Raw genomic sequence first — 18,766 nt, forward strand, 5'->3', positions numbered from 1 at the left:
TAATAATATCAGCATATGATTCTTAACAGTTGTTGTAACCCCATCATACATGGATTCACGGGGGGGCTGACATTTATCTCATGCCATGAAATAACAGGATGAGTGCCGCGCATTTTCCGCAATTAAAAAGACAGCATTTAAAAGTCAATTAATCACCTCTCTGCAGTTTTGACTTCTTCAATCTTCACTATCCAAACAGTCCTCGTGTAGTATCTCCACCTACCTGAATCTCCATTTAGCTGAATGATAATGATAGATTGTTTTGCAAATATTATTTGACCCACGCCTGTCATCCCTGTCAATCACTCTTCGTCTTTTTTCCCATTCCTGCTGTCAGACGGATATAAATAGCAATCCTGTTTGTGTTCTGTGTTTCTCAGATTCGTGTCGATGGGCCTCCTCACGGTGGTGTCCAGTATGAGACCATATCAGTCATCAAGGACGGCAGCCCTATCCTGCGAGATATGGCCTTCTCCCTCGACCGCAACTACCTCTACGTCATGTCCGAGAGACAGGTAGGTGTTGGAAAGACTCGGGCATGTTGGCTAATAGTCCAAGTACCCTCTCACAGCAGAATGGATGCTTAAAGTGTGTCTTTGTGCGTGTGCATATGTTTAAATGTCAGGAGGAGAGTGTGAATGTGTGTGTGCACTCTAGCAGGGCCCAAGATGGCCCACCTCTCAACATCACCAGCACCGCCACCCTCTGTTAGCTATAAATAACCCGGGTGGCACAGCAGGGGACATTGTGACAGCGTTTGATAATGAAGGAGAACAATGAGGGCAGGGAAAAAGAAGGAAATAGAGAGACAAGGAAAAGACAAGGTAGAATGAGAGAGAGAGAGGAAGAGAGATGAAGGGCACTTGCCGGCTGGTTGGCCGGCTGGCTGCGGCAGAGTATGAGATGATGTGAGGAGAGTGATGAGGGAAGAGGGACAGCTGAAGGAGCATATGACTTAGACAGAGTAAAGAAAGACACTTGGAGAAAAAGAAAGGCAGAGTGCAAGGTCATCCTTTCACACGTCTAATGAAGTGACACAGCATTGCGGGGGCGGGTGGGAAGCAGCCGATAGCCATCAATGCAACTGACATACTAAGTAGGCAGAGGAGGTGAGGGCAGACAACGGTGGAAGGGGACGCAAGGACAGCGTAGGGGGTGAGAAGATGAGAGCAGAGGAAAACATGATAGGATATAAGAGATGAAAAGAAGAGGAGAAGTGACGGGAGGAGACGAGAGGAGGAGCAGCTGCAGGGGAGCGTGGCAGCGAAACCCTAGAGACAGACGATGTGCAAGGCTGTCAGCGCGAGGTGATAGATTGCCATCCTCTCTCCTTATCTCCGCTTTTAACACACTCAACAACTGGCTGGCCATAGCTTACAGGTTAGGGACTGCGGTGGGCGGATATGGTGTGAAGGAGTTAGATGCACAATGGTGTCTATTGCTGTACTGCTGAGAAAAGGGAGGAGAGGAGCAAATAGATTTACTGTAATGTAGATTTTTTTTTTCCTTCTCAGCATCTGTGACTAACACACAGCTGTGCTGTGTATGTGTATTTGTTTTGTTCCACTGAAAAACCAAAAGAAAAAAACTATTGAAAAGTTGCTCAATTTTAGTCAGAGACTTGCCTGCTGGGAGAATAAAAATATAACAATGTCAAATGCAGTCACATCATCAGTAATGGCTCCATACTTCAACCAATATAACTGCTGAGATTCTTAGTTGAAGCATAGTAGTAGTGATGACATCTGAACAAAAGATAGGTCAAATAATTGTTAAGTTCAAATCTCTCCTATATTAACATTTACACAGCACATGCACCAACATTTTTAAATTTACAATTTAAATTTGCAACTAGTGCTTCATTGTACTTGTGGATACCTACAGGCTAAGAATGCAAATCTTCTACATTCATCCACAAACACAGTATGTGCACATGTACCTGACAGTGCGATGATGACTCTGTAGCAAGGCATGACACACATTCCACAAGTAAAGACGAGTTTGTACGAGTCTGGAGTCTGTTTCCCATATTTACCAAATCCTTTATTCCCACTTATTCTGCAGATAAAACAAGCTTTTGATGTTGAGCTCATAACTGCTAGTCATCTGAATGAGAAGTGATGTTGGTGAATATTATTAGCATTCAGCTTGTAGACTCTTCTGTTTTGCTCTCCAGGGGTTGGGGTAGGATCGAAGCAGACACATACACACACGCACACGCACACACACACACACACACACACATACTGAAATGTTTGTAACTACTTTGGGGATGTTGCCCTGCATGTTCAAGGATGCCACTCGATAGTCACACCTGACAGAGTAACTGGATTGGGATTTAGTGTGGCCACACACTCGTCAGCCATTGAGCCTTATTCATGTTTTTGGATGTGTGATTCTGGACCTTTATCTGTTCTATATGAAAAACTATTTCACACAGCTGTAATCCAGAAAATTAGAATTTAATCTGTGGTGTTCGCAAACTCCTGGACCTAGATAAATCTGCGCATAATGCATAATATTAAATGTGTTCTCTCTCACATAATCTCTCTCTACTTGGGGTTGAATTTAGGATGTGTAATATTCAGTACCACATTGTATTTTTCATTGACATACTAGCATTATCCAGGGGAAATGCTCTGCAGCTACCTTCAAACAAGCACTTTCACACTGGCATTCAGTGGAACAGATCTATTTGACCTTTATCTCATCGTTAGCCTAAATGTCACCTCGAGCTACACTTGAAGTCAGACATCCAGGACATCACGAGATCTATCTTGTCTAAGCTCCACTTGTTCCCATGTCTCTGGCTGATGCTGTTTGAGGCCAAGAGCTTGGTGATGGGAGACGGTAGGAACAAAGGAGGGATGATATCAAACGGAAAGCAGGGCAGATTTGGCTCCAGTCGCATTTCCTACTCTGAATAACAAAGAGGCCCTCTGTGTTTGGCACAGTGGGAAAGAGAGAATACATAGAGACCAAGGGAGAGACAGACAGACATCGAATGAGAGAGGAAGAGAGAGAGAGAGAGAGAGAGAGGGAGAGGGAGGGAGACAGAAATTGAGAGGGAGAGTAATATTTGCTCAGCGAGGCCATGCTCCGCAATCTGGGCTCCCGCTCTCTCCAGTCCTCACACCTGTCTGTGTGTGTTGTGGCGAAGCTGAGAATCGTGGGATGTGCGAGGCCTTTGTAAACACAAACATGCAGACAGGCAACCACAGACACACACACACACACACACACACACACGCACGCACACACTCCCTCGGTTTTCATTTGCATAGGTACCGACATAGAGCACTGGCTCTTGCAGTCACATGTACAAAAAACTATAATTACAGACACATGCAAGCATCAGTCTCCCATTCAGTATTCAAATGGGATCTCCACAGGGCTTTCGGAGGCTTTTCATCAAGCCTTTTTCTCTCACCCGCGTATATATAGATCGCACCTACTGCACACGTATAGATTTTCTCCTGTCTCAGACTCTTACACATAGCCCAAGTTATCTTTCAGTGAAGAACTTTCTGCTCTCTCTCATTCTCATTTTTTTCTTTCCCATACCAGACACCATCATCTACTCAGCCCCAAACATATTTAATAGCTCCCTGTTTCGCATTCGATCCGTGGTGCTGCCATGTTAAACTGTGCTTTTGTTTTGTAGATGTAATGACAATAGCATCTACCATATTAATGATGTGGTGAGATTGACCCAGTGCGAGGCAGCGCAGTGGAACTGATGAAAAGACCTGGCTCACTGACTTTCTCTTTTCCGGGAGCAGTATGAGTGTCTGTGTGTGCGTGTGTGAGTGTGTGTGTGCGTGCACACACCTTCCTGTAGGGTGCTGTATCATTACCGACAGTCCTGAAATACATAGCAGCAGGTTTTCAGATTTACCGTCATCTGTGTATATCCACTATTGTGCCTCCGTTGAAAAACCGCAAAAACATGCTCATCGCATCATCTCTAGACTTTCACAGGACTCACACTTTGAGCTTTGCGTCTTCCAAAATATCCTCGTGCATCCTGTGATTCTTGCTGATCCATTGTATGGATTTTTGCCAGATCACATGTTTGAGTCATGTAGTGTGAGTATGTGTGTCTGACTGCTTCTATATTTAGACCAATAATCCAGCGATTTTGGTACTTAGCTGCGTAGCAATGCCAGCGGCAAACGCAGTGATGGAGAGAAAAGGTCATAGCTGTTTTGAGAGATTCAGCTGAGCTGCCTCCTAGACACGTCCTCGACTTTTTCCATCTCCCCTTCCTCTGTCTGCATCGTCTGAAATGCTCCCTGAAACGTCTTACATTTATGAAACACCTCACTGCATTTAATATTGCATCAAAAGCTGTAGATTTCAAACTGAATACCATATATCTCACCGCTGTAACAAAGCAGGCATGGGTATGTACTACATAAAATCTGCCTAAGTTTTACATGGTAAATCACAGGGGGCTTTAACCTGTATCTATAAGCCCTATTTTACATTCAGTACAGCCAAATACATTGTGCCTACAGTAATTCTCCAACGCCATAACAATTCCAGCAGAGACTCCAATCAAACAGGTAGAAAGAGTATTCATGTGTGAATGGCAGCTGGAGCAGAGCTGAACCACTGGTGCTTTTGCCAGCTCATGCAAATTCAGTGTGTTGGATCTGCATGAGTGTTTGGCCTGGCCCCATCCCCTTGCGACTGGGGCCTGTGTCTTTCTCTCTCTTCGTGTCTCTCATTCATTACCCACCACTCCTTTTGTTCTCTCTCTCTCTCTCCCGTCTCTTTTTTAGTGGTGTGTGTGTGCCTGCGAATGCAAAAGGGCCTCACCTGTTTCTTTTAACTCTTTAACCAGTGCTACGTCAGTGCACGCTCGTGTGCGCTGCACCACATTTTGAGAGTTGAAGCCAGTGGAGGCATACACAAGCATGCCTGACACTGAGGCCCACATGAGGCCTTAAGCAGCATTTATTCTCTTTGTTGTTGGTTTATCAACACAATGCAGCGCACTGGGATAAATGGCAACAACTACTCCAGTATCGAATGGGGTCTTTTGGGGCTTGGATTATCAACATTTTCATGAGGCCTTTTCATTCCCTTTGTGGTGTATTGTGCTGTTATGGCCGCTGGCACCCAGCAGTAGGGCGAGCACTCATCACACACGGTTGAGAATCAGTGACTGCATTATGTCGGTTGCTTTGGTCAGCGGCCAGTACGCAGAGCCCAGGCTATAATGTATTATTCATGGGGAACAATCAAGATTTAACATCTGAAAGGGTTTTGAAGTGATACCTGTGGCGGGGCATTAGTTCTGCCTAAAAAGGTTTTTGAAAACACCTCAAGAAAGAGAAAAAAAAAATACACAGAGAAAACACACAAAAAAAATAAAAGTGGTTACATTTTATCATGTCTTAATTAAATCCAAAGAAAAGAGGCAGGTGTTGACTTTGTAATGGAGCTCAATGGTTTTTGTAATGTTTTATGGCTGTGGCTCACAAGAGCACATAATAGACCTTAACAGACTTAACAGTGTTCCAAGTGAAATAGTGGCCCTCTAATTGCCAGCTCTTTATAAGGATGAGTGTGAAATTCTTGCTAGCATGACCAACTGAGGGATACTGAGCTGGCTTGTAAAACAGACTCGTCTTTCATGGACATACACACACAGTCCTCCCCCTATAGAGGTGTTCAGCCACGTGCTGCTGTCACTCTCCAATACACTCGTGGCTCTTTAGCAAACATTAAACCCCCTCACCCTGCAATCCTCGAAAGCCGTCCTTCCTCCCTTACCCAGCTTCATGTATGGAACAGCAACATTACAGCTCACAGATTATCAGAAAAGAAAAGAAGACCTCTTTTTTCAAGCCTGGCAATTTCTTCCAGGTGCTCAGCTGTGAAATTTGAAATCCATGCATGGATTCTTTCTTCTTTTTCTGAACATTTTTTTGTATGAGGCCTCTTCTCAACCTGTTCTCCCTGCAAGCACCCCCACCCTCCTTTCCCCTAGAGTTTTCTGGTTCTCCTCCCTCCTTCTCCTTATCCCCCAGAACCTTTGTTTGGCTGGTGTGGTTAGATTGGGAGGAAATGGGTTCAGTGGTTATCAAGACAGGAGGAAATAGGATTCATTCACACCTCGTCCAGGCTTAGATTATTTGACATGCTTCTGGCTCATCATTATGCAGGACTTTGGTGTGTATGACACGCTGATTTCATGTGTTAATGGGTACGGAACACATGATGGCTCATAGCCAGGTCTTCCACTGTGCACTGTAGGTGTTACAGCTTGTGCAGAGTACCAGCAGTATTGGTGGAAAGGCTTTTGTTTCCCAGTTTTACTGTTTGCACTCTCCACCATAAGCTGATTGGATTGGCTCATTTCCAGGTCACTCATTCGAAGACAGAAGTATGTGTGCATGTTCTGATGTGCTTTTCCTGATGTTTCTTTCCTAAAAGTCCAACTCTTATTTCAACCATCTATTTCAGAGCTTAGTGGAGGGCACCTCATAGATATCTCACAGAAGAGGAACAATAATCTGGTGGGAAGGGAAGAAGTCTGGCAAAGGTTCACTCTGAAAGAGTGAACACAACAGTAGGTCAAACAAAGTCAAAATGGGACAGGGACAAAAGATTTGGTGTCTTTTTCAACTTCTTCTGAGCCCCTCCTTCCTTTTCCACTGTTTGCTGTCAGGGCTGACTAGTGAAGGGGTTTCCGGCGACTTCCACTACCTCAACAAGTGTTGCCTTGCCATCCCTTGACCCTGTGTTGGTGACCGGGGCAGTCTGGTTAGCTTGCAGCTGCCAGAGAATGAACAAGACCAGGGGTTTGACCATTGACCCTTATCTCTCTCTTTCTCACCAACCTGTTCGTCAGTGACACTTGGACAAAGAGTCCTACTAACAGGACTACCCACACGGAGGGCTATCAAGAGGCAGCATTCAGGATGAGAAAGCAATCAGTGGAATGGGCTGAATGTAGTTAGGAACTCTGTAAAATCCCGCAGTCTTCTCACAGTTTTTTCCTGCAATCCCATTTTTCATACAACTGAGGTTCAAAAACCAGAATAGTGGACATTCTCTTTACCTCTCTTACCTCTGAATGTGAAGCCATTCTGCATCCCACCAGGTGCAGGGGATACTGTTCTCTCATAAGTTCCCGAATGTTTCCTAATTCTCCTGCTTTATCCATGGTTGGATTTTGAGACATATGAATGTCAGTTAAGGATAATTTATTGTGCCTAGCATAGACCTTAAATTGAGGTCAAATTAGGTTGTTTTGCTTGGTACAACTGACAGTTCAGGAAATGCCATGTATGGCAAGCAACTGTAAAGCTTACACCAGTATTTACATGAGAGAGGTGACCTGAACAAAGGTTCTCTGTCATGCATGAGAAAACTGTGATGCCATGTGCCAACATATGGACCACACATCTGCATCCCATTCCACCCCTGTCTGGGCTGATCATGAGAGGGGAATCATGGCCACGAGCGTCTTTGTGTTTTTCAACAAAGCTCATCAGACAAACATCTCCAGGACGGCCTGCTATCAGTCAGACAGCAGACGCTGGCCTTGATAGATTGGCCGTCATGTTTTATCTGGGATGTAAGTGCGGCAGTGGGGTCAGTTTGGCAGCCGAAGGGGTGAGGGCCAGCAAATCAATCGCACAGCCGCTTCCTTACCCAGGTGCTCTGCAGTTGGAAAGGAGGGCTGAAGCTGGAGCTTGGAACCTTGGGCCGAGATCCTTCGCTACTTCCCTGACAGCTTCACTTGATATTGACACCTGGACAAATTAGGATAAATTCCCCTGTCAATACGCACATCCAATGTTATTGATGATGCCGTGTAGCTTTTCATTCTGAAGAGACCACTTTCATCCCTGACCCACTTGTCAAGCTCCCTTAATCTTGAGCTTTGTGTGTGTGTGTGTGTGTACACGTATTTTTATTTGTGTGTGTCCAAGTTTGTGTGTTCTTGCAGTATTACTGTATAGTTTAAAGTAGATAAACTAGTTTGACATGTTGCTATTGCTTGGCGACAGTTTACCTGAAATGCATGTTTCCAATATCTTCAGTATTGTGGAAGTATGTTTATTTATTGTACACTGTAAGAAAAAATAAGGTCATTTAACTTAAAAGTCTTTGTTGAGTTTTTGCCACAAAGAGCTGAGTTCTTTGAGCATACCGATATCTTTTCAATCAAATAAAGCAAGCAAGTTATAAGTGGTCCAAAATGTATTGCTGTAAATTGTTACAACTTAACAGTTTAAGTTCTTGCCAACAAACAAGTTATGTTGTGCCAACAATAAACTTATATTACTTCTTCATATTAATGCAAGTTTGTGCGTTTGTTAAACTCACCAGCTTAAGTTGAAAGAATTGTTAACCTATAAACTGTTGTTGAAAGAAAACAATGTTTTGGCTTTGAACAACATAGTAGGTTAAGTTGTGAATAAATCTGAACTCATTCACTGCAGTTGAGTGAAACCAAATATATTTGCTAATTGGACACATAATACTACTTTTTTCAATATTGGCACCACTTACAGTCTAATGTTAGGAGAACTTATATTTTTATGGCAAAAACTGAACTAACCTACATTTGTTAAAAGAATGTATAGTTGTAATTCCTGTTGACAAACAGGCTTTGTAAATAATTCACAATAGACAAGTAGTCAAAAGATTTTTTTTTATTTTCTAAAGTTGAACAGAACAAGTCTCTAAGTGCTTATAAAGGACAAAATTGCAAAAGCTGTAGGCCAAATACAAATTTTTAGGCGAGATACTGCAGATGAATAGGAAAAAATAAATGTATAGATATCAATTTGAAACTTTTGTTGTAGATAATTGACATAAATGAGTAAATTACTGTATGTTTTCTGTAATTTTATGTTTTCATATAAAAAGTCATTTTAGGGATGAAAATGGCCAAAATTTAATTTATTTTCAGCGACAAAATCTAAATGGATTGAGACAGTTTTAAATTTAATTTTTATTTTGTTGGTATATTAGTTAAAGATTTTTTTCAGCAGGGATTTTAGATCTTTTTTGAACAAGTTAGTTATTTGTGAGAAAACCTGTAAAAATTAAAATTTTGCCTCTTTTTTTGGGGCTCTGAATTCAATAACTCAGGCAGGAATTAAACATTAAGCCACTGAAAATAACTCTTAAGTACAAGACTGGAACATTTGGAGCCTGTAAGTGCTACAAAAGTGGAGATCTTGTTGCAAGAGTGTAAGGAAAACTTTATTTTGAGAAAGTGAGCCCATGAACATCGATGTTTTCACCTGACGTGTCTCGCCTTAAGTAGAACATTTTTGCAAAAATATTTAATCTTTCAAACAACATTTTTTCATATGCTCTTGTATTCTAGACAAGCTTGGAGCACACCTGCAGTGCCTCTGAGGCCACTTTGGGAACCACTGGTATATTAAAAAATGCCAGGTTTTAAAACTAGTCAACATGTATCTAAAAGGGGACAATTAAACAGGCCTGCTATAAAACATTTCAAATCCTAAAATGGCTCAGAACAGTGAGCAGGAAAAGATGCAACAGGATTTACCTATGAAACAGTTACATTTTGTACCTCAGTATTTTATTGTGCAGTCCATGTATTCTGGCAGAGGCCTGTTCTGGTTTGATTTTCATGATGACCTTTTGCAGAAACTCGAACGTGTACTTCATTGCTGAGGGATATTCCAGGTTTACGACATAGATGACACCGATCAGCATTGCCACACCACATGCTACACTTTTCTCGCGGTGAATCACTATGCTTTCTTCGACCACAACGGCAACATCAAAGACCTGATGTGGCACAGCATCCTTCTCCTCTTCATAGGCAATAAGCAGTCCAAGTTCCATTCTCTTCAACGCTTCATCCAGATGGTCAGAATGGGCCTGGAGAAATAAAAATGAAAGAGGTGCTGTTACGGATTAGAAAACATAACAAAATCTTTGACGTTAAGATTGAGTGAAATTTTACTCATGTCTGAGATACTCTGAACTACTTTCTTTGAAATCACTCCGCCTAGCGTTTGGAATGTAGTTACGGCAATGCATTTTACTCGAAAACAACCCTATTTTATAATTTCACATTACTTTTTTGTAGCGCCGTGAATGTGTAGGTGACAACTTGTCCACACGAGTGTTTTGAAGTCGTGGGGTTGCGTATTTGATTAGTTTTGAGGGGCGGAGCAGCAAATACCATCAAGCTCCGTTGTATTCACTACGGAATGCCCTCACGTATCTCGAAACAAATGTAGATATTCTGAAGAAAATTTGATTCAACAGGCTTTGAGCAAAACTTTGTGTAAAACAGACAATTGAAAGTGACTGAAAATTTACAGAATTTCATCAAAACCTGCAGTTATGTTTCGAACCATAATCTTGTATGAACATTTGGACCAAAAAAGTGGGGCAATGATACTATTTTTCAAAGAAATTTAGATTTAATGCCTGTTAGAATCCAATCTAATGCTTTTTAAAGACATTTATGGCCTTAATTTTGGCAGAACTCATTTAATGACTTTTAATGCTTCGTAATGCGCGCTGAAACCCTGACTTACATCTTTCTCAAGGGAGGTCAAAATGTCACACAAGGAGCGACACCTTCCAGACTTGCATGAAGATTTGTAGAGTTGAAGCAGCCGAGGAACAACTTCATCAAGGCCATCCAGAAATGAAGGCAGCAGTTCTTTTGCAGCAACTCTTTGAAATTCAGCTTTTATCTAAGAACAAAATGAAAAATAATTTATACTGGCAAGCACACAAAACACGATTTTTATGAACTGTAAGCAGTTACACTACCTGTCTTTCTTGAAGCAATGCTGGCCATCGGTTGCGAACTTCAGTAATTAGTGGTTCCTCCATTGCTTCTACACTGTCACCTTCTTGTAGCTGTGGACAAAAGTGAACTTCGCCTTTTTTAGACTTCTTGACTTTTCTTTTAGCCTGCCCTCCTTTTCACTTGTTCACAACCACTTCTGAAAGTCCAGCATCAGCCAAGTCACGACGAAAGTTTCCAAGCTTATACTTAAGGCTATAGACCCATGAATACCATCCTGCTGGGGACCCAGGATCCCTCAAGCCCGGATGTTTGTCCACAAGTGCCCTTGCCACCAACTTATAATGATGATTTTCAGGATATGGACTAATTTTACACATACCATCTGCAAGAGTATCTAGAATGTCTGACTTCATTGCTTTGGGTACCTCCATCAGGAGTCCATCCTTTGCATATCTTGCATTGGCTTCTTTCAACTTGAGCTCATGGTCATAGGAGAACTGAGGTATCGGGTAAGGGTCAGGCCACTCAGCCAAATCCACGCTACCAATAGAGGGGCTTGACTAGCTTCCTGTGTTCAGTGTGGAGTCAGAGCTTTCTCCTGGATCAGCAGTAAGGAGCACTTTCAATGTTGCTCGGTCCACAGGAAGTTCTTGTATATCTTGCAAATTGCAGAGCTCATTATTGAAGTCAGGGTCCTCAAACTGTAAACAAAAGCTACCCCTTAATCCAAAATTCTTTCGGAGTATCTCGTAAAGTTTGTCAACAGTAGGTGGTCTCTCTTCAATGGTCAGGCGCCTTATGTCATTTGGGGATAGGATTACTCGTAGTAGCATTGTGGATTGTCTCAGCTATGGAAAAATAAAAACAGAGTTAAAACACTGACTTGCTAAAGTAACAAATAGACTAACAACAGTAAGGTGAGGTAAGGTGAAAAAGTTAAGAACCTTTTATTGTCACATGGATAGACAATGTGTTTTGACACCAATGTCAGGACAGTTTAAACTGCCAAAAAGTTACTTGTGTTGAAACACATTGGCTATCCATGTCACAAAAGCACTCTGGTCACCAGAGTGCCTCGGATGTCTACTTTTTTTGACTGCCTTTACTCTGTTTCTTTTCTGTAGCAAGTCAGTGTTTTCTGCTTTAACAGATTTAATAGTTTTTCATTAATAGTAAGCAAAAAATAATACAAAAATAAATCAAAAATGACTTACATTTACTTCAGCAAGAAGGTTCTGGGCGTCATCAGAAGGCAGCCTCGAATGAAGTATGCAACAAGAGGAATGTAGTCATTGAGTTCTTCCTTTTGAACTAGAAGACAAGGAGACAGGCTTTTCTTCAAGCGATAACTCCTCAAATGCTTGACATAGTGGGCTGTAAAAGGTTCAAGGATAAAGCAGACATGTGTGGCTGAAACAATGCCTATTTGAATTATTTATATATTGAATATCTGATATTAACGGTGCCAAAACCTTTTCATAGCCATATACTTTAACATGTTCAGTTTTGCACAATATAGCAAGGTAAATTGAAGACAAAGCTGATTTGTGCTGCTTAGGTAAACTTGTATGTGTTCAAGAAAAATAGAAATGATGTATACATTTTATCAGTACAATAAATATTAAAGCCTTTATAATTTTCGTATTTTTGTATCCTCTCCACTCTCCTCACTCCTACAGTGCAGGAGAATTTTAATACTGCACTTCTAGATCTCCGTGAACGCGCATCGTCAATCGAGGCGTGAACGTGCGATGTTCACCAAGACATGTACATCGATGTGCATGCTATAAACACATACCTACCCTCAGATTGACAAGTAACAGAATTACCAATGCATCTATAACAGTGACCGCATGAACGATTAACATACATTTTAAATAAAACTGGGCAAAACACAGATAAGATAGAGTAAGTGCTTCACATGGTCAGAGTCACGTTCAAACCTCCGTGCGGTGCACGGGGCTCTCTCCTACACAGTGACCGCAGACTATGGCCTGTGCTCGGACTCACGCTGCACCGCGCGTTGCAGCGCGGTAACATTTAACACAACGCAGAAATTGTGTATGCATCAAAACAATTGCTTAAGTAGTAAAAGTACTTGCTTAACAGTAAAAAGCCAACGTTAGAATTTTACCTTTACAGGCACAAGCCTCTGGTAAAACTGCAGTGCCTCTTCGCTTCGACCAGCCCGGAATCTGCCTCGCTCCTGCCGTGTCACACGAGCAGACATGCAAACACCAAAGGCATGAAAAAGGTGACTTTTATAAAGTGATGAAAATGTCAGTTTTCATTGTCTAGCAATCGTGTGCGCGCCCGCGCCCGAAACGGGGCCAAGAGGAAAACTAAACCGTTGAAAGTCGATTTGTAGGAAATATTCTCATTATTGTGCACAAAGGAGCATTTCGAGCAAATTAACAGTTTTTCTAATTTATATTGCGGATACATTAAAAAACTACAATAGATTTAAAAACATAACTTAAACCCACATTTCTACAAGTAGCTAACTGTCCCCCCTCCAAGCTAGCAATAGCACCACATGGCTTACTCGACATGAAAAAAGTATATAACCACATTTATATGTGCGTGCAGTGCATGGCTTAAGGTGATATAATGCATATATTTTATTTGGCTAAAAAACAAGTAAAATATCATTTCCTTACATTCAACGCGCTTCTGGACTCCACGACGAAAGGAAGAAAACGAGTCCTCACGTCAGCTTTTTCCAGCAAAGTGTACCAGGACCGTATGGCGGACTGATGTAGATAGTATTCTTCCGCGAAGTCGACAGTTTTGTCCAGATTAACTTTTCTCAAGCTCCTTTTTCAAGTTGTTACATTAAGATTTATATTAGAAGCACGCATTAACTCATCAAAAGGCCAGATATTATTTTATATGTGAAAGTCTGCATTCCTAGCACTATATGTGTCGCGCAGTAATATTCCTGTGCGGTTACAAGATCCGGTTTATACTCTACAACTCACCACACTAAGTCAAGTTCACTTATTGAAATTTTATCCTTTGTTTGTACAACACAACTCAAAGAGTTATCCACATCTTAACTTATGAACATAAGTTAAAAATTGAAAACGTTCATTATCATGTGAAAACAAATTACAATCTAAAGTTACAACAACATATTGGGTGAAAGACTTCTTACAGTGTACTTTTACTTCTCATGCTGTTGATTGTTGAATGGAAACTAATGTTGTTTGAGCAGTTTTTTCAAGGAAATTGCACCAACCAATTGCTCTTCATGGTAATTAATATACATGTCCATGTTGTATGTGCCCTGTTTCCTGCCTGAATCAGACGTGTTGGAAGGTTTATGTTCATGTATGTTGACATACATGCTCCGTGTGTTTGGTTTAATGCATGTGCACTTTATCCGTTTATGGGCTGTCTCTCAGCATTGTGAGGTCAGGGGCTGTGGGAAGTTCAAGGGGTGACTGAGTCTGTTCATCAAACCGTAGGGGTCAGTCAGCAGGTCAGGAACAGACGCCCCTTCATTGAATCATGTTTTTATAGCATCCATCTGCTTGACCACTGCAGTCAGGCATTTCTTTTCTCATGATGACCACTATGAAAATCCTTCCCCCTTTCGGCTATGTTTTAGCAGTGTTTTACATGTTCGAATGCTGAGCTGTTTGCTCCCTCTGTGCTAGCCCACCTAACAAAGGCACCTCATTTGCATGAGTCCCTGAGCAGGCATTGTTAATTGACTTAAGCCAGGATTAGTGTTAATCAGGTTTTGTGCCCTGGAACCATTGGCCAATCCTAACCTCATTATTTGATAGCAGCACACGTCCTGTCAGCCCCCATCAAGCTGTTAATTAATAGAAGCCTGTGCACCCAGATCCCAGCCTGAACCCCCTCTTACCTCCCTTTGCCCCATCCATCCATCTACCCCCCCTCTCCTTCCACCTTTACACCCAAGTCCCCTGCTCTATGAGCAGAGGTCAATGCACTGTACAAGCTGGGAATTCAGTGACTAGGCCATCAGACAGTGTTAGCAGACCGTGCAGCACTGTCGGTAAACAAGCGCTGTGTGTCGCGGCGTCTGCTTCAGGTGAAAGAGACTCAGTAGTGTCAAATCCAGTATGAATGAATTTTGAGACCCACATAAGATGCCCTGTGATGGGTTTGTTTGGGTCTCGCTTTACGATCATGTGTATGTCTGCACACCCCTCACTACCAGCTAAAAACCCATGGCTGTCTCCCACCTCCCCTCCCCCTACTACAGGAGCCTCTCACTGGCCCTCTGACATAATATGAGATAATGAGGAAAAGGATACCTGATCCTTAGACTCTCTGACACCTCTGCCTCTGTCTGTCTGCAGTCTCCTAGAGTTTGCCATTAGCCAGCTGACTGTTGCTCCCACAAACGTAGACCTTGAAAAAAAAAAAATCCATTTTTTACACGCAGTCTGCACTTTTGTTACATTGTTGAACCGTGAGGGATTCTTGGAAAATTCAGCTCAAGATAAATGCATGTTTAAGTGGCAGGGTGTGGGGGAGTAAGGCTTTTTTTTTTTTAAGATAAGGGCAACTAATTACAAATATTTAGAAATAAACTTGGAATAGATGTGGTCAGTTTCAGGCGGAAAATCATCACTCTAGGCACCTTGAGTAGCAAACCTGTCCTTGAACTTGTTTGAAACCCCTCATTATATAGAAACGGCACTATTTATCTCTCATTAAGCTCCAGTTTCAGTCTCTACTTGATATTGTTTTGCAGAGTTTATATGCTGAATTCATTGCTTTTCTTTCCTTTCTTCTATATTAGGGTGCATATATGAGCTTTCATATGGGTAGGGTTGTATGCTGTTCACATTTGTGTGTAGTATACTGTATATGTGTGTGTGTGTGTGTGTGTGTGCACTTTGTCACTTTGTGAATGTGAGCCAAAGGAACAGTCCAGGAGCCATCCTGCCAGAATAATCAGCTCTGTAATTAAGAGCTGAGAGTATGTCAACTGCCTTCATATACCCCCCTTCTCTCTTTCTGTCTCTTTCACTCTCACTGTCTGTCTGCATCTATAATGGCACAGCATTTGTCTGCTTCCTCCCTGCGCCTATGTAGAATGCTCATGACATTTATTGTGAAACTAATGGCAGTGCTTCACTCCTCCTAATTGTAGGCTTTAATTGCAATAATTATTTACAAGCCTAATTAGAGCCTAGAGAGTGTCAGGGAGAAACACGGGTGCTGGTTGAAGGAATCACGACAGGATTTGTCAGGAGCCAGGCGAAGAGTAAAGTGAATAGAGTGGCAATGTTTGGTCTATAATTGGGGGAGGCCATGTCTGCGAGTCTCACTGCGTCTCTCGCTTTCGCTCTCTCTTTCTGTGTCTGTCGATTGCCTTCCTCCTAAGCACTGAGATGGGGCTGCAATCATCAAAAGAAGAGCAGTGTAGCTGGTTTTGAAGCTGAGCCCACACATTGGTGGATAGCAGCAGGCTCGGTCCCCTGCACTGTGGTAAAGGTGTTTATTTAGAGGTCTCAGGCTGACTCTGTAGACTGATCTTTCCTGTCTGAGAGGGGCTGACAGCTCACTTCACTACACCACGAGCTGCCCTCTAAACGAGTGAATAAGTGTGTGTGTGTGTGTGTGTGTGTGTACATGCATCTTATGAGTACATTTGTTGCTGTGTATGTTCTAACCAGAGTTCCCGTTCATTTGCTCCAGTTTGGCAGACCCTCAGGAGGTCTTTTGTGTGTGTGTGTGTGTGTTTCTGTGTGATGTGGTCATGCTGCCAGGTCTGCAATATGCTCTTTGTCCTTCACAAGGCCAGTCTTAGTAAACAGACTACAGCAGGAGAGCTTCTGGTTTTGATGGGCTACCCATGGCAGCTGAACCCTCTCTTCTTCTTGCTCTCTCTCTCTCTCTCTCTCTCTCTCTCCATTTGCTGGGGTTGTGCAACACATTCCCCGATTTTCCCCACTTCTTTCCCCGCCTTTCTCTTTGCTTCTTCCCCTTTCTTCTCTCCTGTCAGTGCAGCGTCCGATGGGAGGACTCAATTCCACAATGCCATTCTCCTCTCCCCTGCGGCTCACTTTGACAAACCTGTCAGCCTGAGCCCAAGTGATGGATGTAGTATTGTACAGTGTTTGTGTGGGTGTGTGTTTGTGTGTGTGTGCATGTGTCTGCATCTGTGTATGTGTGCCTTTATGTGTTACTGCATATATGAATGTGTTTTTCAATGGTGAAATAAGTTGCTCATCCTATATTGGGCTCATGCAGGGCAGAGGAATTCTAATCATACGCAAGGAAATCTGTAAATCACTCCATATACAGTATATCATTCAGAGATGTGTGTGCCCTGGACCCTCTGTTGTCTGGGCTTTTGGTCAGGAGTAATTGATAAAATTCACATGAGAGTACTGCACAGGACAAATATTAGAGAAAATGCTTGCCGTCACTCTTTAGTATGGCGACTAAAATTGTCTTCAGATGTGCTAGAACACACACATACCCCCCCCACACACACGCAGACAGACACACTCTCACAGACAAACATTTATCTATGTCTGCTCGTACATATGCAGACACATATTCGGCTAAAGGAAGAAGATGAATGTGCAGGGATGGATAACATATCTCTAAGGCAATATTTGAGGAAAAATATTAGAAAGAGCACAGGCTAGATAAGGCCAGTGATTTAAACAGTGTGCCTGCCGACAGCCTGTTGAAATATTACCCTTCTAGCTGACTTGTAAATCGGATATTTGGAGCCAGAAGGATCACATGGTGGTAATAGATAGGGCCACAGAGTGACGGATGGGGCTATGTGGGGGATTTGGGACGGAAAACCTCCACGACAGATTTGTGGTGGACAAATGGTATTACCCAAATTCTGAATGGAGGAAGCATCCAGAGCTGTTTAAAGTTCATATGCGGAACCAAAAACACAGTATCCCTCAGAGGCGAAATGCTTATTTATTTCACATTTTCCAAAACCAACTGGGGAGCAGTTAATTTGGCTGCACAGAAGCAGCTGTCTGAGAGTCGTGGGATGAGAAGGAGAAAGAGACAGAGGGTGGAGACAGAAGAGAGACGAAGAGACTGAGACACAAAGGCAGTTTGGGCTCATTATGTTGATTTTTTTCCTCTTCTGCCAAACAAAAACACCCAGGCACTTTTAGATACACCACTGGAGATCAGTCACTGCTTTCTTTCTCCCTCTCACCCCACAGAGTTTCTTTAGAGGTAAATCTAATAAATCTCTCTCCACTGCAGCAGCGTGCTTGCCCATAGCCTCTGTCTCTATATATTTCCTATGGAATCAAATTGGATTAAATCATAGGCACTATTATAGTGTCTGAGGAGGTCTTTCAGCCTCAGTAATACATGCAGACTCTCATTAATGCATCACAGCTGAAGTCCAGGTGTGGTGTATTTAGTGATACACATGCGAACATGCACACCACATATGTGCATATATGCATGCATGAATTTTTGCAAATATGCCACTCATACACACACAGACGCATGTACACCCCTAGTTTGGGATTAAATGAAGTGTCCCTTACCACCTGAGCCTAGTTATCAATGCCCCTCCCCCCTATCTGTCTCTCTCTCTCTCTCTCTCTCTCTCTCGTGTACACAGACAAACATTCATCTAGGCACAAACACACACACGCACACACACTTACACTTACACAGAAGCAACAGCCCTGAGAGCGGTGGGGTGTAACCAAACCCTTCATTTGTATGTACATCATGTACACTGGGAAAGACACTGAGACAAAGAGAACAAACATGCTCGCACACATGCGAATACACATGCATACACACACACACACACACACACGCACACACTGTTACCCACACGTGCACACACACAAAAAAACCTTACACACTCAGACATGCACTGTGGAGTCCCTCTGTGGATCAGAATTCAATTCTGTCTGCCTTCTCCTTCAAATCAATACCCCCGTTGGTCGACAGACAGCCGTAAGTGTGCCAGGGAGGCTCCCCAAACACGCACAC

The 18,766-nt window shown here is 42.6% G+C and overlaps 1 protein-coding gene across 1 annotated transcript in view; it reads left to right on the forward strand.

Moving 5' to 3' along the window:
* Nucleotides 1-18,766, forward strand: part of plxna2 (plexin A2) — a 141,269-nt gene that overhangs the window by 43,730 nt on the left and 78,773 nt on the right. The window contains exon 3 of the mRNA XM_070838899.1: nt 381-515. Within this exon, the coding sequence (XP_070695000.1) occupies nt 381-515 (135 nt within the window). The remainder of the gene's footprint in view (nt 1-380; nt 516-18,766) is intronic.

This window comes from Pempheris klunzingeri, chromosome 11 (assembly GCF_042242105.1).
Source record: "Pempheris klunzingeri isolate RE-2024b chromosome 11, fPemKlu1.hap1, whole genome shotgun sequence".
NCBI lineage: Eukaryota > Metazoa > Chordata > Actinopteri > Acropomatiformes > Pempheridae > Pempheris > Pempheris klunzingeri.